Here is a 23,025-nt window from a genome sequence, read left to right on the forward strand (position 1 = left end):
GAGCCATCTCTTCAAATGATGCATTATGGATCACTTTTACCTTCTTTCACTTATTACCATCCCTCACGCCAACAGTGAGAAACTCGACTCCCACCATTTGCCATCTGTTTATTACTTGGTTCAGTGTATGTGTAGTGATACAGGATGACCACCACTAATCTGAAGGCCTAACGTTTAAAATGCTCTAAAATCTGACACTTGAATAGTGACATGATGTCACAATTGGAAAATTCCATACCTATTCACATGTCTCAGGTTGCCATCAAAATCAGGTATACTAAAAATATTATATAAAATCACCTTCAGGCTGTGTGAAAAAGGCATTTATGAATTTTGTGTTCAGTTCTGGGTCTTATTCCTAGGATGGCTTATGTATGTACAGATATTCCTAGAATCCCAACCACTTCTGAACCCAAGTATTTCAGATGGAGAATACTCAGTTTATATCAGAATTACTAACTTGTACTCCCCAGCCCTGTGGGAGACTGTCACAGAGAATGTAAGCATATGTGTGATTACTCTTGCCTTTCATCTTACATATTCCATTTATTTTCCGGGTTACTCAAGAGTTTTTTACCCATGTTGATTTGTTTCTTATATTCATAATACAGATGGTTGCCATTTTTCATTCCATCTTGGGATTCCTCAAACCTACTGAGTAATTTGAATATTTTTGCTATAATGTTTTATGGGTTTTTGGCAAGTGCATGGTGGAACGTTTGTCATTCAGTTTCCATATAGCATAGTTTCAGTGTCCTAACCAGGCTTCTGTGCCTCACCTGTTCAGCTGCCCCTCCCTTGTTTCCACTTTCTCTTAGCAGTCCTCTAGTTTTCACTTTCCAGGATGTCAGATTAAGTCATACAATATCTTAACTGTTTGAATGGTGTCTTTGGGGTTTCAATTGATGCAATGAAACACTATGACCAAAAAGTAAGCTGGAGAGTCAAGGGTTTCTTTGGCTTATACTTCCATATTGCTATTCATTATTGAAGGAAGTCAGGACAGGAACTCAAACAGGGCAGGATCCTGGAAGTGGGAGCTGATGCTCAGGCCATGGGAGGATCAACCATATGGTCCAGATGAGGAAAATCACTTAAGGTTTATTAAGTGTATGTAGGTTTCTGTGTGGGTAAAAATCATATTTGTCATGCTGGTGATGCGGTTCAGTTGCCAGAGTGCATGCTTACCATGAAAACCTGGAGTAGATCCCCAGGGCCACATAAACTGATCTTTGTGGGCATGCCTGTAATCTCAGCAATTGAGAGGTAGAAGTAGGAGGATCAGAGGTTCACGGGCATTGTGTCTTGGGTGCAAATGTGCACAAACATACAATAATAATAAATTTAAAATTAAAAAAAACTCTTTTTTAAGTCCCATGTCAGCTGAAAGTAACGGCTCTTAGAGACTGATAAAACACTCTTCTGAAATCACAGTGTCATGAATGTGGCAGTCATTTATTAGCTGCATGCTGTTGAATTGTTACGGTTCTTTTGTTCATAGAACATGAAAGGGCTCTGAGCTCATTTTTATACAAGCAGAAGTTGTCTAACAGATAAGACATTTTGGGGGCTCTTAGTGCTTGTAATTCCAGCTCCAGAATATCTAATGATTTCTGCTGGCCTCTGAGGCATTTCCCACTCCAGTCCGGAAACACATATGCACAAAATTAGAAGTAATATAAAATCATAGGTACAACATTATGTTACTTGGTGCCAGGTTCCCCCTTCCTCTATTGAAGATAGAAATTGGAACGTATAATTAAACCTTTTAAATGGACAGATGTTGATGTTAGCTTGTTGCAGTGTGGTTGGGCTTTAATGAACTATTAGATTTGCTAGTCGCCTGAGGTTGGAACATAGGGTTCCATGGTTCTACTAGAAGTCCTCTTGACTTTGTATCTCTTTGGGGGTGCTTGTCTGTTTGCCAGGCTGGAAAGAATAGGGCTGTAATTTGGTAAATGATCAGAATGTTTCCAATGTTGACAGACTTTCTGTCATAAATTCTGAGTCTGAACCAAAATATTTCCGTTTGACTATCAGGCACCCTTTAGAACCTTAAGTATAGGACAAAGTTCCTCTTTATACTATATGCATGACAGAAGCCAGTTAGTAAGTGACACTAGGGTTACACAACTGTGGGCTTGTTACAAAATGTTCTGGCCAAAGGGCCTGTGTATCAAAGGCTGGCAGAAAAATGGCACAGGAAGGCCAGTTTCCAGTCTTAGTGCTTGGTCCCTGTTTGAAAGGTATGCAAGCCTGGGAAGGACTGTTTATCTTTCCCAAGGGACGTTCCTTGTTCTCTCAGTGGCCAGAGGCCAGCCTGCTTAAATGCATTGCCAGACCCATGGGCGAAATGAGCCGAGTACTGAGCATGCTTAGTCACCAGGGACGCGCAAGGATCTGCAGTAAAGTCTAAGGAACTGCGAGACTGACAACTGACTGGCTAGCTTACCTGCTTTTCGCTAAAAAACCAAGTCATTTTATTTCCTAATCATTTTTTTTCCTGACTTGGGATTTGTTAGTATTTTCTTGGAAAAAATATCGATGATAGTATTGGGAAAATGGATAGTTCTAGTTTAGAGTATAGCTCTTGAGTGGATACTCTTGTGGAGAGAGAGCACAAGCCACAGATACTTGAAATCTAAATAAACAGCCCTGGGTGCAAGTTAAATTTGGAGAGTTCTACAGCTAAGCCAAAACTCGGGTTCAGTGCCCAGTATCTCAGGGCAGACACCATTTTCTGTCATGAAACCTGCTGCCTCTGTGGTGGGCGTGCTGTCAGCATGCTGAGAAGCTGTTGTGGACAGCCACTTAGGCTTATTTTCGTTGGCTTGTGCTGGGCATTTCAGGAGCATGACCTTGCTAGTGTGATATTAATTAAGAACATACTATAGTAACTTTCTTGTTGTTGTCAACTGATACTACTTTGTTAAGTTTCTTGTGTTCAGATATATACATTTCTGTGATAGTCATAAGAGCTATTGATTGGCTCCTGTAAGTATTGCCTGTTGATGCAGCAGTCTTTGTGTTGCTGCCTTCCGTAGTGTTGCATACCAAACAATATAACATATTCTTTTTATTTTTTTAAAGATTTGTTTATTATTATATCTCAGTACACTGTAGCTGTCTTCAGATGCACCTGAAAAGGACATCAGATCTCATTAGGAATGGTTGTGAGCCACCATGTGGTTGCTGGGAATTGAACTCAGAACCTCTGGAAGAGTAGTCAGTGCTCTTAACCACTGAGCCATCTCTCCAGTCCCAAGACTTTGTTTTAAAACAAAAACAAAAACAAAAAGCACTTGAATGTACAGACTTACTAAGTAGAGAATCCCAGGTTTTTCTCCAGATACCTCAGAAATGATAGTGATTTGCTGGCATGAAACCTCATAGGGATGCCAGTGTATATCAGCATAGTAAATTCATGAAGTGCAATTTCCTACAGTTTTTACTTACAAGTGAGTAATAAAATGTTTTGTGATATCTTCTGCATCCCAGTGGATTGTCCTGTTTGGACCTGGGATGAGCACATCTACTGGAGAGGCCATTGGGTTACTATTGGAATTGGGCTACTATTTGTATTGGGTTGCTATTAGTGCCTATTTCCTCATAAGGACTTGATTTCATATTGGTCCAGTGCATTGATTATTTGAGAGATGGACTTTTTGTCCTGTGCTTTCTGCCCTCTAACTGCAAATATTCCTGATCGCATACTGTTTTAACTTTGTGTTTTCATGCCTGTTCTCCCATTCTTAACCTAGCTCTATTTCTTACCCATAGCTCTGTGGCACTTGATAACTTTCTGGGCTGAGGAAACATCTCAGTGGGTAGGAGCGCTTGTGTGGAAGTGTGAGGATCTGAGTTGAGATCTCCAGCACCCAAGTGAAATCCGAGCATGGCTACCTGTGTCTGTAACCTGTGCAGGCCAGAGACGGGCATCTCTGGGGCTGCCAGCCTAGCTCCAGGCTCAGTGAGAGACCGTCTCGGGAAATAAGCTGGAGAGTGATGGAGCAGGACAGCTGACGTCCTCCTCTGGACACACACACACCTGAGGACCTTTTAAGATTTGAGTCCACACCACGTGCTCACTGTTGGTATACTTTATTCTCTGTAGTCAGTATTGATTGTGCACAGTCTGTTCCTAGCCCTTGGCTGTGCAGCTCAGCATGCCTCAGGGAAGTGTCTGACAAACTGATGAAAATGCAATTTAGTCTACTCTCTGAATTATTCTCCCTTTTAGGGGTTTATAATCTGAACTGTCAGTGGTATCTCAGCTACTCTTTCCCCTTCAGTATTTTCATTGTGTTTTGTTTTTTTCTCAGAGACCGAAATCACAAGATTCCCTACTACCAAAACCAGCAAAAATTTTTCCATACCCAAGCATTAGGAAAACATGAGTTATACTTGTATAATATTTATACTTTATAATATTTAATAATGTTAAAATAGCTTCACTAGTGTGGATTAATTTGTCAGCTGTGTATTGACTGCCTGGAAGCTGTGCTGTGAACACTTTGTCTAATGGAGATATAAGACTATATGTAACTCTGGATTTTTGTTTTGTTTTTTTAAAACAAGATCTCATGTGGCCTCTGCCAGTAGGTGACCTTGAGTTCTGCCTCCCCTTCTCATTGTGGAGATTACAGGTGTGGCACCAGAGTTAGTGCATGCAGGGCAAGCACTCTGCCAGCTGGGCTTCAACCCATCCCCAAACTGTAACTGTGCATGTACATTGTGTATGTGTGCGTCTGTGTGGTTTTTTATGCGTGTGTGCATGCTAATACACATCCACATGTGCATGTGCAGCCAGAGGTCAACACTGGGTGCCCACTTTCATTCCTTTCCAGTCTCTGAGACAGAATCTCTCTCATTGAACCTGGGACTTGCGGATTTGCCTGGGCTGGTTGGGTCATCAATAGCTCTCAGGGTCCTTCAGCTACAGCCGTGTCCACCTTGCATCCAGCTTTTCTATCTGTACTAGGGATCCACGCTCAGGCTGTCATGTCTGCTCAGCACATACTCTAATGATTGCTGTTTCCTCAGTCTCTAGATTACACATTGATGACAAAACTATGAAAAGCTCTTGGTCCATGGAGGGATTGTGAAAAGGAGCAATGCAGTTGAGCTGAAATGATGTGTAGGTGTAATTTATAAAGATAATTCTTGGTTCTCTGCAAATGGTTGGTTTGGAGAAATGTATGGGACTTTCTCTTTGATGGCAAAAGAAGCGTTGATTGACCTATAGCAGCCAAGTAGAGTCTAAACCACCCTGTTTCTACAGGGTGGTTGGGTGCTACAGTGTTGATGTGTGTTGTGCTCAGCTTGTCTTTGAAGTTTGGAAAATGTTTATATAGAGGAGATAAAGCTCTGAGAAAACAAGGATTGAAAGACCTTTCAGACTATCTGGATCGGTTGTCTGGATTCTTGCCTGCTGTGGTCTCACCTGAGGGTAAATTAGGGCAGAAAGAACCTTGGTGGTTATGCAGAGAATAAGAGCTGGACAGCATTTTCCCATGGGCTCCATTCTTGTACCTGGTGGTATTTGATAAGCTTCTGTTGCCTTGTATGGTGGTGCACGCTGTGATCCAAGCTGTATGGGAGTTCAGAGCCAGCCTGGGGGATTTATTAATAACCTCAATAAACAAAACTTCTGTCATCTCCTCCCTTCTGAAAGGAAGCACTAATTAAGGTTTTTCAGGACAGCTGCCTTTTGATGTTCAGTTATTTGGGTGGTTTCTCAGATTGATTATTCCATGTGAGATTTGTGTGCTTGTTGTTTGTTGTTGTTGTTGTTGTTTTTGTTTTTTTGCTACTAATGTGATACAGAAACACTCGCCTTCCTCTTTGACTCTACTCTCCAAGATGACTAACCTCTTCCTTTGACAGTGTACATTGCACACTGATTTTGTTCTCTATCCCCCCTCCCCCCAGGGTCATCTAGTAGCAGGCACCCAAACCAGGCAACTCCAAAGAAAAGTGGTTTAAAAAATGGCCAGATGAAGAATAAAGATGACGAGTGCTTTGGAGATGATATCGAGGAGATCCCAGACACAGACTTTGACTTTGAGGGGAACCTGGCCCTTTTTGACAAGGCGGCTGTGTTTGAGGAGATCGACACTTATGAGAGGAGAAGTGGCTCCCGTTCTCGGGGTGTCCCAAATGAACGTCCTGCTAGGTACCGCCATGATGAAAACATCCTGGAATCGGAGCCGATTGTGTACCGTAGGATCACAGTACCACACAGCGTGAGCAAGGAGTTCTGCACGGGTAAGTCAGGCCGAGTTTGCTTAAAACAGAAAAACCCGGTTGTTTAGAAGTCAACATCTTGCATCAGAAATTAGTGTCCTGGCCGTTACTGCAGTGTTATTGTTTATATGGCAGAGGGGTAATTTTAATATTTGTCCTTTGTGTCCTAGATCTGGCAGATACAGTGTTCATGTGACATTTTCTTTGGTCTGGTCTCCCTGATAACTATCTGTTTATTTCACCAAAAATGTAGTTCTGTTTACTAGTTTTTGGCTGATGCAAGAAAGAATTGAAGATGGGTAAAATCCATGTATTGAAATTGGAGTATTAAAGTTTACATGTGTTTGTCCTTCTGCCCTTACCTGCCTTGGCCACTGAGAGTTTGGCTGGTTAAGGTTCTCTCCTAACAGAGTAGTCCCTTTGTAGTTATAAAAGCTACTGTGTTATAGTGTAGTTCTCTTTCCTTAGTGATTTTCTTTTAGATTGATATACTCTTTAATTTTATGTGTATGGGCGTTTGCTTGCATATGTCTATTTGTGTGCACAGTGCACTTGGAGCCCAGAAGAGGGTACTGGATTCCCCTGGACTGGAGTTAGAGTCAGTTTTGAGCAGCCATGAAGGTGCTGGTATTACAGCTCCAGGCTTCTAGAAGAGCAGCCTATGACCTTGAAGCACAGATGAAAGTGGCTATAGGGGACTGCCTCATCAGTACCCTTCCTTCTCAAACCACACAGTAACTAGATTTGTTAGAACATAGCATGCAGATCATTGAGTGATCCTAGGAGCCAAAGGGAAGCCATAATTGTTTACTAAATAGAAAGAAAATGAGTATGTTTCCATTCTAGTTTGAAGAATAGTGTAGTCCTGTGTAGCCTTGGCTGTCCTAGAACTCACTATATAGATCAGGCTGGCCTCAAACTCAGAGATCCACTGACCTCTACTTCCCAAATGCTAGGATTGCGCCACCAACCACCCAGCCTGATTTTCAGGCTTTTCAAAATTAGCTGCTAGGCGCACTCCCTGGCCTACCTACCTACCAGCTTGCTGTTCTTGCGGTGGCTCTGGACTGTCTTCCCTGTGATGCTGCAGAGCAGGGTTGGAATAGGAGGTATGTGGTTTCCTGGAATTATGTAGACCAAAGGAATGCCTGAGCTTGGGAGCATTATGGTCTGCCTTGTGGTTAAGTAACTACGAAGGTAAGACCCACAGTGAGGATGAGGAGGACGTTTCAGATCCTTAAGAGCCTAAGAAGACATTTCCTGAAGAGACCAAACAGGTGCTCATTTTCCCATCAGACACTGCACCTCTCCAGCTTTGTTTTCTTTCTTTCTTTCTTTCTTTCTTTCTTTCTTTCTTTCTTTCTTTCTTTCTTTCTTTCTTTCTTTCTTTCTTTCTTTCTTTCTTATATGTAAGTACACTGTAGCTGTCTTCAGACACTCCAGAAGAGGGCATCAGATTTCGTTACGGATGGTTGTGAGCCACCATGTGGTTGCTGGGATTTGAACTCAGGACCTTTGGAAGAGCAGTCGGGTGCTCTTACCTGCTGAGCCATCTCACCAGCCCCTTCATACATCTTTTAACGACAGGAATAGAAAGTTCAATCCTCATGAAATTATTTTCCAAGAAACCATGTGCCACATGTGCTGGTTCTTGACCAAGAACTCAGGGATAGCAGCTTGTGGCCTGAGGCTCTCCTAGTGCATGACAGGAAGGCACAGGAGCCCAGCAGCCTCTTTCCACCCAGTTTTCCTGTCTTCCCTGACAACAGTTAGTAGAAAATCATTTCCTTTTTCCTGCTAGAAATAGAGCAACAGTTGTTTCACTGAGCAGCTCTGCTACAGGTAAAAAGCATCATTTTTCACCAGTTTCAAAGCACAGTCTTCAAGCAGGTTTTTACTGAGCAGTATTCAAATAGCAAAGAGCTGGACACTCTTCAGTTCCACGTGTCACTTAGCATCAGATAAGCCATCTCCGGGATATCTGGAGAAATCATCTATTTGATACATCTTCTTCTCTTGTGTATGTGGACAAGTTAAGAAGGGAAACTGTAGTTATAAGAAGTGAAATCTGATGAATGGCAAACAGACTGCAGTCTCTAAAAAGAGCTGTCTCAGAAATGGCCCACTCTGTACATGGAGGCAGGATGGATTCCCAGAGCTTTCTGGCCAACCAGTGTGTCAGGGTCTATTTTAGATCTGGCTTTAAAAAGTAAGATCGTGACTGGGTAGTGGTGGTAGTGGTGCATGCCTCTGGCCTTGTTATGCACCCATAAAAGCACACAAACACCAGAAGAAACTGCTGTGTGCTCATTATTTGTAACCTGCTCTTAATGTAGTAGGAGCCAGGCATGGTGGTTCACATCTTTAATCCCAGCACTTGAAAGGTGGAAGCAGGCAGATCCCTGAGTTTGAAGCCAGTCTGGTCCACATAGCAAGTTCCAGGACAACCAGGGAGGGGTACACAGAGAAACCCTATCTCAAAAAACCAAAGGAACAACAACAAAAGGATATAGTAGGAAGAGCTGGGGTATAGCTTAGCAGCCAAGAGCTTGATTTGTGTGCTTAAGGCCTTTGGCTCAGTCCTTAGCATGGGAATAGGAGTGGGGAGTCATAGGAGATGGAAAGATACCCTGAATGCCTAAAACACAAGGAGGGTGTGGATCGTAAGAGTGCTAGGTGTTGAAAGGCAGGCAAGCTTCAGGTGGGGTTGCAAGCTTTATAGTAAGGAACAGAACAGAAGCTCTTGGGCAGGATTGTCTAGGCTGAGAAGAGGATGTTTATTGGAAACAATGCAGGTACTGATGACTAGTGAGCAAAAGGCTTGTGTGGGGGGGTGTTGGTCACTAGCTGGTTTGGTTGAGAGTAGAGTTTGTAAGGTGACTAGAAGGCAATAAAAGCAGCTTTGGACCAGAGCACAGAGGGCCTTGTATAGCTTTGCTAGCTTTGTCCTACACCTGGGGAGCAACTGAAGGATGTCATTTTCATTTTTTGTTTTAAAGATTTATTTGTTTGTTTATGTGTATGAGTACACTGTAGCTATACTGATGGTTGTAAGCCATCATATAGTTGTTGGGAATGAAGGTTGCTCACTTGCTCTGGTCTAAAGATTTATTATTATATGTAAGTACACTGTTGCTGTCTTCAGACACACAAAAAGAGGGCGTCAGATCTCATAACTGATGGTTGTGAGCCACCATGTGGTTGCTGGGATTTGAATTCAGGACCTCTGGAGGAGCAGACTGTGCTCTTAACTGCTAAGCCATCTCTCCAGACCTGTCATTTTAATTAAAAATAATTTTTTACACATGTATATGTGTGCACAAATGTGTATGTATGTTGCATACATGCTATAGTGCACATGTTGGGTCAGAGGACAACTTGGAGATGACGGTTCTTTTCTTCCACTGTGTGGATCCCTTGTAGCAAGTCTTGGTAGTAAGTGCCTTTACCCTGTACCCTAACTCACCAGCCCAACCAAAGGATTTTAGAGCAGAGCATTATATGATCCCAGTCTTACTGGACTTTTGGTAAGACTTAGCACAGAATGAGAGGAACAGAAGACACTGAAGCAGAATCAGTTTGACATTCAAGATAAAGCTAATATATCAGGATTTTGGGCCATCAAGTGTAAACACAAAGATGAGAAAGATATGACAGAAGATTTTGATACAATAGGATAATTGAACACTTCAGTTAAACTGTTGACTATTTCAGAGGACTGAAAGGGACTGGATGTGTAGTGAAGGAAGAGTGGCTATAGGAGCCTAGCTGTACTTAGGTTGCTTGACTGCAGAGAGCTGTATATGGTCTTGTGGTTAGAGTCCCCCACCCCTCTTTTCTTCTGTAATGCTTTGCAGTTGAGCCCAGAGAAAGAAAAAGGTAGCGGTTTCACTCTGAAGAATAGAGAGCTGAGAGGGTAGTTGTGAGTTTCAGTAATAAAGATCTTGAATTCTAAGGCCAATAGGAAGCTACTGAGCCCATGCCCTTCTTTGTAGAGTGGGGTGATCATTATCAAATAAAGTAGACTGAAAAGCAAGCTGCACAATTCTGAGTAGGAATTGGTTACTCAGTAAAGTTTAAATGTAGTTGCAAAGACTGCCTTAGTAAGATTATGTGGGTCTCCCTGCTCTTCGTGGATTATCCACTGATACAGTCCACAGGGTAATTGGAGGAGGTTCAAAGCCCTGTGAGTATGCACAGTAAATAAACCATACCAGGACTGCAGGTCACTTTACTTGGGGTAGTTAAGCATATAAAGTTTTGGGGGACTGAGGGGTAGGGACCTCCAAGATGGACAAATGGCATTGACTGGGGGTTTAGTGTACCTGGAATGCCTCATTACCATGGGGAAGCATTTTAGATGGCTGAACAGCTTTTGTCAGGGGAAAGGAAACTGATCCATAAACTAATTGAGGCTACATGACATTCCTCATGTAGAGGTAGGTATGGTGGGTCTTAGAATTACCTAGCCAGGGTCAGAGAAGGAGAAAACCAGCTAAGGAAGGGAGTTACCCATATTGCACTGAGCCCAGAGGCTACGGGGTCATGGTGGACCTTGACCTTAATTAGCTGAGTTTTCCCACAAGATTACTTCAAAGCATCAACATTTATAAAATATACCACATGCCAACACTAGGTACTAGATATCTACTCAGTTACCTCAGGATCTTTAGAGTACTAGATAGCCAAATATGTAAATATCCAAATATAGAAATGGGTTCAATGTTTAGCTGTGGCTGAAATGGGTGGTGGCATCTGGTGCAGTAGCATTATAATCAACAGCTTAACAGGTAATGTGCAGTGAGTGTTTGCTGTATCCAAATTCAAAGGACTCCAAGTACTTAGGTCATGGGATTTTCATGGCATCCCTGAGATTGCACTGTTGAGTTCTTGTCTTTGTCATCATTGTTTTGCTGAAGTTAGGAGAGTTGGTCAAGAATGACTTGTGTGTTTGTGTGTCTGTATGTGACCCAGTTCAGGATAGTATGTGTTCTCTTTGATTCCTGAATGTGTATTCTTTCTGTTCAGATTCTAAAACTCTGAAAATAGGGTCTGATGGTTGTTTTTCTCACTCTGTTCCTTAGCCTGTCTCTGGCTTGGTGCTTTGTTACTTTGCAAAGTTAATAATGACCATATTCTGTAGCACTTAACTGTGCTTGTTTGATTGTTTGTTTGTTTATTTTTTTTTCAAACTGTGTGTGTGGTTTGCATGTGTGTGTAGCAGTGCAAACTCCTTATTGAAACTGTTTAAATATTCTAAGAAAAAAACCACTTAAATAGTGTAATGAATAACCAACCATACGTCCTTCACTCAAGGCATCTCGGTTACCATTTGGCATCTTTGTTTAAGTATGTAAACACAGCACATGTCTGAATCCTTTAGAATTTAGCTGCACCTAACCATTGTACTTCTACCACCAAGTGCAGATATTTTGTGAGATATCTATTACTCTGTACAATCAGACTACAGGATTGTTCTCAGGAAATTCTAAATTGAGACAAAAATATTACCTAAAATACATTACCTATATACAAAGCTTTACAACTGTTTCTAAAATGTTATTTATTCCCAGGTTTTAGGGGGATATTTTTTGTTATTTGGCTTTTTGAGACTGGATTTCACTGTGTATCCACCTTTTGCCAAGAATTGGCTGTCATTCTGCTTCAGCCTCCTGAAGCTGCTTTATAGACATATACCACCATGCCTGCCTCCAGGACTTAATTTTCAATTATTATTCCTTGGTCAAGGCATGGTGGTGCACACCTTTAACAGGGTAGGGGTAGAAAGGGGCCAGTTCTTGCCACAGTGAGCATGGTGGTCAGAGGACAGCCTCACAGCTTCCATCCGTCATCCTTTGCATACATTTCAGGCTTTTGCAGCAAGTGCCTTTACTCTGAGCCATTGGGCCACCCCTCCAGTAATGCTTTTTGTTTTAATTTTGGGACAGTTTCTCATTGCCGAAGCCAGGCTGGCCTGGAACTCATCGATGTGCCGACCTCTGCTGCTTGAGTGCTGGGATAGTTGTACACCAACATGCTCAGCTCAGTGTTTTAATAGCTGTGTTGTTATTTCACCTTTGCCCATGTACTTGTCAGGTTCCTTTTGCTTCATAAAGTCTAGACCAATGTCCATGTTTGTTATCTTTCTTGGTTGGTTGGTTTCTTGTTTGGCTGGGTTTTTTTGTTTTTGTTTTTGTTTTTGAGACCGTGCCTCACTATGTAGCTCCAGCTGCCCTGAAACTTGCTTTGTAGCCCTAGCTGGCCTTGAGTTCACAAAGATCTGCCTGGTGTTGCCTCCTGAATGCTAGGACTAAAGGCATGTCCCCACATCCCTGCCTAATGTTTGTTATCTTTTGTGATCCTCATACTTTTGAATAGTCTAGGTCAGTGCTTTGTAGACTGTCGTGTTAGACATGCTCTTTAGTGAGGAGTAGGGTCATGTCTTTCTCAAGGCATCGCATTAGGAGTTCTCATGTAGGGCTGGTGAGATGGCTCAGTGGGTAAGAGCACCCAACTGCTCTTCCAAAGGTCCAGAGTTCAAATCCCAGCAACCACATGGTGGCTCACAACCATCCGTAACGAGATCTGGCGCCCTCTTCTGGAGTGTCTGAAGACAGCTACAGTGTACTCACATGCATAAAATAAATAAAAATAAATCTTTAAAAAAAAAAAAAAAGGCGCGCACCACCACCGCCTGGCCATTGTATAAATCTACCCTGTAACCAGCCTATGGTAGGTCATTTGGTAAAGTAGTGTCCCTCTGACCTTCTCACTGTAGTGATATTTGTCTTTTGATTTAATTATTTAATTTATTCTTTGACAATTTCATATATCCATGCATTGATCATATTCACTCACAGCATTCCCCTCCTTTTTATTTTATTTTATTTTATTTTATTTTATTTTATTTTATTTTTTCAGTGCTGCCTCTTGCATGCTCTCTGGCATTCTCTTGTGCAGGTGACCATGACCACAGTGTGTGCGTAAGAGCAGTGACCAAGTCCTGTCCAGAAGACAGCATTTCTTAGCACCCTCCCCATCCCCTGTTCCCAGGATGTGGCTTGAGCCTTGGGGGTTTGATGAACATGTCTGGTTTAGGACTGGACTCTCAACAACCACTTACTCTCAGCACCCTTGACAGCTGTGAGCCTCTGCATTAACCACTGCCCACTGTGTAAGGTGTTCTGTGGCCAGGTTAGAGAGCTGTACTAATATATGGGAATAAATTTAAATATATAGAAGGCAGTTTGACAAGATGTCCATTTAGTAAATTATCAATAGTGGGTTCCCCCTAGGGCTTAGGGCCTCTAGAGCCATGAGCTTAAATCAGGTTTGCAGTATTGAGCATGATTTCGCCCCTGTGGAGCAGGCCTCAGATCCCTGCTGAGGATCTGAGTTGGTTACCCCATAGCCCCCATGCTACTATTAAATTAGTAGGCACATCTTGCATGGCGGGTTGGTATTATAGCATCTAGGGTCCAACCCTGGGTTTGACCTAATTTAAACTTTACACATCCTCAGTGTTTGTCGAGTTTTACATGGTACCACATTAAGATATATAACTTATGTTCAATGTATTAGTTAAAAGTAAAAATTACTGGTCTTGGGGCTGGAGAGATGGCTTAGTGGTTAAGAGCACCGACTGCTGCTCTTCTAGAGGTCCTGAGTTCAATTCCCAGCAACCACATGGTGGCTCACAACCATCTGTAATGGGATCCAATGCCCACTTCTGGTGTGTCTGAATATAGTGACCGTGTACTCACATAAAATAAATAAATAAATCTTAAAAAAAAATACTTTACTGCTCTGAGCAGGGGGGCTGTGGTACAAACCTTTAATCCTAGGACTTGGGAGGCAAAGGCAGATCTCTGTGAGTCTGAGGCCAGCCTGGTCTACAGAGCAAGCCTTTAAGACAGCCAGAGCTACACAAAGAAACCCTGTCTCAGAAAAAAACTTACTGGTCTGATGTCTGACCACCTGAGTTTAATCCCCAGAACTATATAATGGTAAGAAAGAACTGACAAGTTTTCTTAACACTTCTACATATATACCATGACATACATGTACAAATAAGTAAATAAATAAAAATATTTTAAAGTAAAAATTGAGAAGATTCTAATACTAGGAGAGGGAAGCTAAAAGTTCCCAAAAGAACTGTTGGAATAGAGACTAGAAGCTGGCAAGGTAGCTGGGGCATGATAGACAGAGATGTCTGAAGTACAGGATGTGGGATAGATGCAGCCAGAATGGAAGGCCTCCTGTGCCAGGATAACGTTTGTTATAGTATTAGGCTTCTCTTAACAATTCCTTTTGATGCCACATTGCATTTTGTGGTCACTTTAATATTGATCTAGAGGGGCTGCCTATACATTACTAGTCTGAAGGTGCTAATTTGCAGTGTTTTTGAAATGTAAAAGGAAGACATGCTTACCCCCAGACTCCCCATTTTGGGACTGCCACAGAATAGACTCAGTTCACAAATCCAGAGGACTCCCTTGCCCATCAGTGGAGCTGTATCCATTGTTGATGAGATACAGGGCACAGAACCTTTCCCACTAAGGAGCCACCTTTGTGTAAAGATTGCATTACACTGAGAGGCACTTGGCTGTAAGTCAGGCAGGAGAAAGACTAGGCCTGGGCGGATGGGAGGGAAGCTTGGATGTAGCACTGCTGGACTGGAGCCTGGAGAGTATCAGGACAGGTGTGTCTGTAAGGAGACACAGTCTGCAGTGGTGTGGACCGGAAGGCAGAGTGCATAAGTGACAGTATGGGAGTGGCAGACACACGCAGTGCTAGACCACTGGGTCCTACGACCTAAGAGTCAGCCCAGCCACGCTGTAGAAAGTGAGTAGTGCAGAGAGGAGCCTCGTTTCCTGGCCTATGCAGTGTGTGCTTGAGTTGTTTTCCATGATACCTAGAAGTTAATGGGAGCCTTACAAATGCTGCGCTTGTCACGAACTGGATACGGTTAGCTCTGCCGTTAGTCAGTACAGCTGTAAAATACAGACAATATTCAGAGAAACCCAGCAACTGATTTGACTGCCTTGATTTGCAAACAATAAAGATCCACCTTCCAACCCAAACATAATTAGGCTTGGCCCATGTTCAGATGGCCAGTGTTATTGTTCGCAGTATACACGCTATGTTCTTGCTTCCTTTCCTTTGGGGCTTATTTTATTCCTCCTGCCTGTTTCTGATAAGCCAGTCTAGCTTCTTGAACTTTATTTATAAATGTTTAAGAGGAACATTTTGGATTCTTTTGTGTTCCTTTTGGAGAAGCAAACAGAGCAGGTTCCAGTAAGGTCCCCAGCATAGGACCGCAGGCAGAGAGGATCCTACCTCACCTCACTCTAGGCTAGCTATCAAACTATGCCAGCCGTCATTACAGACCGGGGGAGACGGGACGGGAGGAGACTCTGTTCCCAGCTGGAGTAGCACCTAGCCAGGAGAGAAACTGCTTGTTTCCCCTTATCTCCAGAGCTTCATTCATATTCTCTAAGACTGTGAGGGGAGAACCAGCTGAAAATGAATCTCCTTGTTCCCAGAGAGTGTCCTGTCTGTACAGCATAAGAGCTTGGAAAGCTTGATTTACAGTGTAGCAGGCCACCCATTTTAAACCAGCCATACTTGTTCAGGTAAGTAGGTGAGGGAGTGTAGACAGAGTGAAAGCTCTCCTTTGCATGACTTTGGAGGTAAAGAGGTTTTTGAGGTAGATAGGTATGCAGCTAGTTGGACAGGACAGCTTAGGAGTCTTGAAAATTCAGCTAGCCTTTTTACTGCTACCAGGGCTTCCTAATTAGTTCTGATAATATGTGTCTGTCTAAAACAGGCCATTAAAAATGGCTGTTTTAATCAGCTCTTGACATGTAAGGTCAGGCTGCACCTTCAGCCTTGGCACCTGGGACACTAGTGACTTACATTTTAGAAAGGGGTGGAGAGAGAGGCTTTTGTTCTTAATGGCACTGTTTGTCACCTCTGCCCATAACAAACATGAGAGGCAGGCAGGCAGAAGCACTCAGCTGACATTTATTTTGACAAATGTTAGGCATTTTTCATTATGTCTTCCTTACATTAAATTGTATTATTCTGCCTTGAGAAGACACAGGCCTAAATGCCATAGACTTGGGCTTTCCACTTGGTTCCTTTTGCTAAAACCCACAGCAAATATCCTTCTTGTGTCTGGTTTGGGCAATCTACACATCCAAGACTGGATTCATAATAGAAATAAATGAAATTTTCCTAGAAATGACCAGTAGGCAGGCAGATTTTTCTAATCAGAATGCTAGAGCAATGGGATGATGATAAATCCACAAGAAAACTAATTTTTTTAGGCTAGGTCATAAATAGCGTGAGGTTTGTGTCTGTACATTTGACCAATTGGTGAGACCATGCCTGTGTTAAAGACAGAGATGCAACAAGCTCAGTGAATCATGGCTATTGATATAAAAGGGTCACTACCCTACTTGAAGGAGTTAAGAATTTGGGATCCAAAATGCCTGACACAGATAGTATGCAATCCTCTGATGACTTACCAGAGCCTGTTTTGTTGTTGTGTTTTTTAAGTGTGTATGGGTGTTTTGCCTGCATGTATGACTACCACATATATGAATGCCCACAGAAGCCAGAGTGCCAGATTCTTTGGAGCTATGGATGATTGTGAGCCGTCATGTGGGTGCTGGGATTCCAGTCTGGATACATAAGTCGTCATGTATTCTCAAGAGTAGCCAGTGTTCTTAGCCTCTGAGCCATCTCTCCAGCCCAGTTCAGACAGGGAAGCTAAAAGGTCTTCTGGGCCATTGCATTTGGAAGATGACATTGTTATTTTGGGAGAGCAAGACCTATGCTATTAAGGAAAGGGCTTCAGATCACAAGTTTTTACTTTGGTGTTGCTTTGTGCTTGGTTCCCTGACCTCTAAGATGTTACTGGTCTGCAGGCGCTGATATATGTGATGTGTACCACATAAACTTCAGAACTCTTAGAATTTTGTTTCTGGTGAATGAAAAAAAAATGTTCTTTTAAGTAAAGCTTGACGTTGTTTCACTGTAGACCTTCCTTTTTTAAAAAATATCATGATCAACACATATTTTTTTTAAGATTAATTTATTATTATAGCTAAGTACACTGTAGCTGTCTTCAGACACACCAGAAGAGGACGTCAGATCTCGTTACGGATGGTTGTGAGCCACCATGTGGTTGCTGGGATTTGAACTCAGGACCTTCAGAAGAGCAGTCGGTGCTCTTAACCGCTGAGCCATCTTTCCAGCCCCACTGTAGACCTTCTTGATGGCTAGAAGGTTGGGTAATGTGCATAGGGAGAAAGTGACAACGTTACTTGAGAAAAGAAGTTGCTGGCTGAATTTCTTAAGCTAAGAGGAAGAACTACCTAGAAGAGAGAGATAAGAGGAGGCAGAGAGCAGATGAGTGTGGCCTCCTACCAAGAGATTGATAAGAATGGCGGTGTTTAAAGGGCTCAGAGGACTAATTAGTATCTGTTCCGATTCTTGGAAAAGAGGAGCAGCCTGTTTGTGAAGAAAACTCTAAAATCCAAGGTGACTTTTTCCATTTTAGGAAAAGATATTGTTTTATTTTGATGGGATGCTGTAGTGGCCTAAGCTGGATTGCTGAGGAGGGAGAGCACATTCCTCCTTGCTTTTAGAGTAGTGGCTCTCAACCTCCCTAGTGCTGCCAGTCCTTAATGCAGTTTCTCCCGCTGTGGTGACCCCAGACATGAGATAATTTTCATTCCTACTTCATAACTGTACTTTTGCTGCTGCTATGAATTGTAGTGTAATATTCTGTTTTCTGATGGTCTTAGGCCACCTCTGTGCAAGGACATTTGCCGCTGCCACCCCACTCCCCTCTACCCTCCTCTGTGCCCTCCGTGTTGTGACCCACTGGTTGGGAACTGTTGATCTAGAACAAGCAATGTAGGTTGTCATGTATTCTCAAGCATGCCTTAGCCTCAGGGAGGAGGAGGCTGGCTTGGTCTCTACACAGCCCTGGCTGTCCTGGACTCACTCTTCAGACCAGGCTTACCTCACAGAGACTGGACTGTCTCTGCCTTCAGAATGCTGACATTATTATTTTTTTATTATTATATATAATATATATATATTTTTGTTTGTTTGTTTGTTTGTTTGTTTTTTGAGACAGGCTTTCTCTGTATAGTCCTGGCTGTCATGGAACTCACTTTGTAGACCAGGCTGGCCTCGAACTCAGAAATCCGACTGCCTCTGCCTCCCAAGTGCTGACATTAAAGGCGTACTACAACCTCCCTAGAAAGGCTTATTCTTAAAAGGTTGGCATTTGGCCTAGAATAAAGCTCATTTGATAGAGTTTTTGCCTTGCATATCAAAGTTCTGGGTTCAGTTCTCAATACTGCATAAACTTGGCAAGTGTGTGCTTATTGTAACTCCAGCACTTAGAAGATGGAAGCAGGAGGATCCGGAGTTTAAGGTCATCTTTGGCTCCGTAACAAGACTATGCTTGGGCTACATGAAAAGTCCTGTTTCCTTTAAGAAAAAGAAAAAGTTGGCATTTGTAGAATCTGTATAGAATGCCCACATTTTTGGACCTGATTTTTTATAATAATTTCCCCTTGTTCCTTGCCTCTTTTTTTTACCACAGACTCTGGCCTGGTAGTCCCAAGTGTTTCCTATGAGCTACATAAAAAGCTGTTGTCTGTGGCTGAGAAGCATGGGCTGACCTTAGAGCGGAGACTTGAGATGACTGGTGTGTGTGCCAGTCAGATGGCACTGACTCTCCTTGGAGGACCTAACAGGTGAGTGTCTCTAGACTGGCAGTGCTGAATATGAGGTGGCAGTGCCCTGCCTGGTCAGCCCACACACCTCACATGCACATAGGAGCTGCTGCCAGGTGGTCACTGCTGTCCCCTTTCTTTCTTTGCCCTTTCTCTTACCCGTCTGCTGGAAGTCCTTACTGTTCCCTCTTTGCTGACAGCAGCTGTCTGGTCTTGTGAGATCCACGTTGATCGTCAGGTCTGGCTTTGAGACGCCTTGCAGAGATCTGGCCTTTCTCTAGAAGACACATCAGCCTTGAATGCAGACTGATGAGGACATTTAGAGGCCCCTGACAGCCTAGTGGAGGAGGTGGTTTCTGCCTGCCCAAAGGCCACCGTTAGCAGCAGAGCCTGCTCGTACCAGAGGGTGTGTCCTAGACAACGCTGCTCATGCCTGAAGAAGTCTTCATTCAGGAAGTACAGTGAATTATCATGATGAAGGAGGCAGAGAAAAGTGTCTAGAAAGTCCCTGACTGTGTTTGGCCGAACAGTGTCTCCCGGCTCTAAAGCAGTCTTAACAGAAGCGAGTTTGATCCAGGAAGGAGAGGTTTTACCCTGGCCCTAACTCCTCGCTTTGTAGAGTTATGAGTATTTGTTCCTCTTTGTGCTGTGCTTGGGCCTGCTCTTTCCTATGCCCAATACTCTTGTGTAGAAAGGGAAGGGGCCTCCCCAAGGGGGGATAGCTTGCTGCACAGCCTACTCTAGGAATAGCCACATGGATTGTCTTGGAATGAGCTCACTGGGGAGAGGGTTTCTGACGTCGTTAAGTGACTTTCTAGAAACAGTGTGGGCAGGGGTTATGCATGCCCTCTCTAGCTGCTGCTTCTGACTGCTGGGCCTTTGCCTCTTTTTCTTTTTAAGACAAGTTTACTCTGTAGCCCTGGCTGTCCTGGAATTCTCAATTCTCCTGCCTCAGACTCTCAAGGCTTGCAGGCACTTGGCTATAGGTGTTCACTACTGTGCCTAACCCATTTATGATTTTTCTATGGTTGGTTGGTTTTGGGGAAAAAAAATTTTTTTTTGAGACAGGGTTTCTCTGTGTAGCCCTCCCTGGCTGTCCTTGTGTAAGGGTTCATGATTCACCAAAGAATGGCACCCCAGAGTTAAACAGTATGTAAATAGAAAGAGTGTTTTATTCTGCACAAGTCCAGCATGTTGGGCTCTTCCCATTACCAAGATAGACAATAAGTGAGCTCGCAGGCCAGATTTAAAGCACATTAGGGGATTCTGGGGTAGGTGACCTCTATCTTATTCCATCTCTAAGGACATTTCATTACCGGGGCGTGGGGGCTGGCTGGAAACTGCTGACCCATTGTCCTTGTTTCAGGCCAATTCCTGATGGCAGTGCTGCCTGAAGCCTGGGGTTTTAGGCCTAATCTCCTGAATTGCTGATTTGAAGCCTGTCATGGAGTCAGCCTGTCTCATCTTTGGAACTTGCCTCACTCTGTAGACCTGACTGCTCTGAGCTCACAGAGATCCACCTCCTCTGCCTCCAAAGTGCTCGGATTAAAGGCATGTGCCGCCACCACCACCACCGAGCCTTGCCTGTTTTTCTTAGTCTGGGCTCTCAGAAGTTGCATCTCTGTCCTTTGTAGCAGTTACTAGTCCTTTGGAAGTCAGACACACTGTTTTCTGTCTGTGTTCAATGTGTGTGTCAAGTGCCATTTTTCACAACAGAATTTTATGTGCTCCTCAGAGCTTCACATTGAAGGGAAATATTACAGACCCATGATTTATGAGGAGCAAACTGTGGCTTGAAGCTTGAAGGACCACCCAGGTAACACTGCTGGGGTAATGGTGCCAGAATTTCACTCTGCAGAGGTGCTATGGGTGCTAAGACACCAGTCTGCTTTCATGCTGGTGAGGGCTTACGATGGCGTTAGGAAGGACCCAGGGAAGCAGGACACCCCCCCACCCCGAGTCAGGGCTAGGACTCCGCAGCATGTATGTAAAGGAAGAAGTAACAGTGGGTCTCAGCCTTTCTAACGCTGGGACCCTTTAATACAGTTCCTCATGTTGTGGTGATTCTCAACCATAGAACTATTTTTGCTGCTACTTCATAACTATAATTTTGTTATGAATCATAATGTAAATATCTGGTAAACGAATCTTGTGGAGGGTTGTTCGACTCAAGGAGGCGTGACATACAGGCTGAGAATCGCTGCTCTAGAAGCAGGATAGTGGGGCACAGACCAGCTTGGCATCTGTGTAGAAGTTCTACACAAGTATATTGGGAAGGAAAGTCCTGAAATTCCCTTTTGTCTTGACGATACCTGTAAATCTTCCTCTGTGGTGGTGATGATTGGCACTGGTCCACCCTACATCTATGGTTCACCTCGTCTCTACCTTGTGGGCCCCTCTAGGGCTGATCTAAACCTCCTTGGCATTGGCTCTCAGCTTTGACTAGGCACAGCAGTTTTGACTAGCAGGAAGACTTTTCTCCAAGGCAGGTTCAGCCCTGTTGCCTAAAAAATCACAGTTGAGGATTTCTTTGTTAGGAATCACATTTGATGCATTCATTCACACAACTCCCTAGGAAGTAAGGAGGAGTTACCCACAGCATTGCTCTCATCAGATTGGTGGCACTTCAGGAGCAAACTTGGATTGGCAAACAATCAAGGACAATAGGAGTTGAGAAAAGGAGAAAATTAGCATGACTTATAAGTGAGAGGTGAGAGCCTTAATCTGGAGCTCAGAGTTTGTGCTCAGTGAATACCCTGCTTGCCCATGGCTTTGCTTGCTGTCCAGGCCCATATCCAGCACTTTGGGTTGGTCTACCCAGCATCTACTCCATCTGCAGGCTTTTGGGGCATATGGAGGAGCCGGTCCTACAGAGTCAGACATTGCTGAGTGGAGCAGGTCCTGGGTCTGCCAACTGGCCCTCAGCTTGTAGCTGCTGCTTGCCCTGCCTGATAGACGGATGGGTGGGGACATGGGATGCCACCTGAGGGCTATGGGTGTAAAGGTGGAGCCTAGTGAGCCTCTGGAAAACCTAGAGGGCAGGGAGGTAGGTGTAAAGCAGCCTGAAACTCACCCAGAGCCTACTCGGAGATGCCCTGCCTAGCTGCAAGAGCATTCTGACTCTGGGCAGTAGCAGGATATACTAGACGAGCGCTGGCAGTAGTTCAGTATTTATGCTTTGTCAGAGACCAGAGGCCTTGAACCAGACTGACAACTTATTGCAGTGAATATTTGCTTGTAAAGCTGTTTGGGCAAGAAATTAATACTGTGTGACACCCTGCAGTTTCCAGTGACACTACAACTAACAGATATGGAGAGGAGGGAAAAATGGAGGAGCAGAAGAGAGGTGCATGGGTGGTGGAGAGGGCCAAATTAGAGACCCAGCAGTGGTGACAGGTGTGGGAGAAGGCTTCGTGTTACCACCAGGAGCCATGCAGATGTTTGTGGCCTGTGCTGCCACCTGTGGATGTCCATGAGCTGGGCTGCTGCTGGGGACCATATTGGTATCCTCGGCCCATGTTGATGTCCTTGGCCTGTGCTGCAGCAGAAGGCCATATTGATGTCTGTGGTCTGTACTGCCACCAGAGACCATGCTGAGGTCCGTGGTTCATGCTGTTGCCAGAAACATTGTCAAAGTCCATGGTCCATGCTCCTGCTGACTGTACAGGGCAAGGGAGCTAGCTATTTATGCAGTGGCATTGATGACTGCAGGTTCACAGTTGAGAAGGAGGGACATAGAAGGCTTTAGTGACAACCTCCACCCCACGCCCAAAATGTAACCACCTAGACAAGAAACCATCAAAGAGAGCTCTTAAAAATTGTGATTAAAGGATACTAAAGTGTAGCTTTCTACCATTGAGTGCTTCTGGCGAGGTTACAGGTGGGGAAGGGCTTGTTTTTCTTTAAGGGGATGACTACTTGGAGTTTGACTGTGCTCCAGTGAGTATATGGGCAATACAAATTGGACTAGTGGACTTGTAGGATTTTTTTTCCTTCTTTTTTTGGAGGTGAGTTACAG

At 43.7% G+C, this 23,025-nt stretch overlaps 1 protein-coding gene across 2 annotated transcripts in view; it reads left to right on the forward strand.

Moving 5' to 3' along the window:
- Positions 1 to 23,025, forward strand: part of Edc3 (enhancer of mRNA decapping 3) — a 42,004-nt gene that overhangs the window by 12,790 nt on the left and 6,189 nt on the right. For both annotated transcript variants that reach the window (XM_021171667.2, XM_085844659.1), the window contains 2 exons: positions 5,932 to 6,267; positions 18,875 to 19,028. In XM_021171667.2, coding sequence (XP_021027326.1) covers positions 5,932 to 6,267; positions 18,875 to 19,028 — 490 coding nt within the window. The remainder of the gene's footprint in view (positions 1 to 5,931; positions 6,268 to 18,874; positions 19,029 to 23,025) is intronic.

The sequence above is a fragment of the Mus caroli genome, unplaced genomic scaffold (genome assembly GCF_978045245.1).
Source record: "Mus caroli unplaced genomic scaffold, Mus_caroli_1 scaffold_11, whole genome shotgun sequence".
Lineage (NCBI taxonomy): Eukaryota > Metazoa > Chordata > Mammalia > Rodentia > Muridae > Mus > Mus caroli.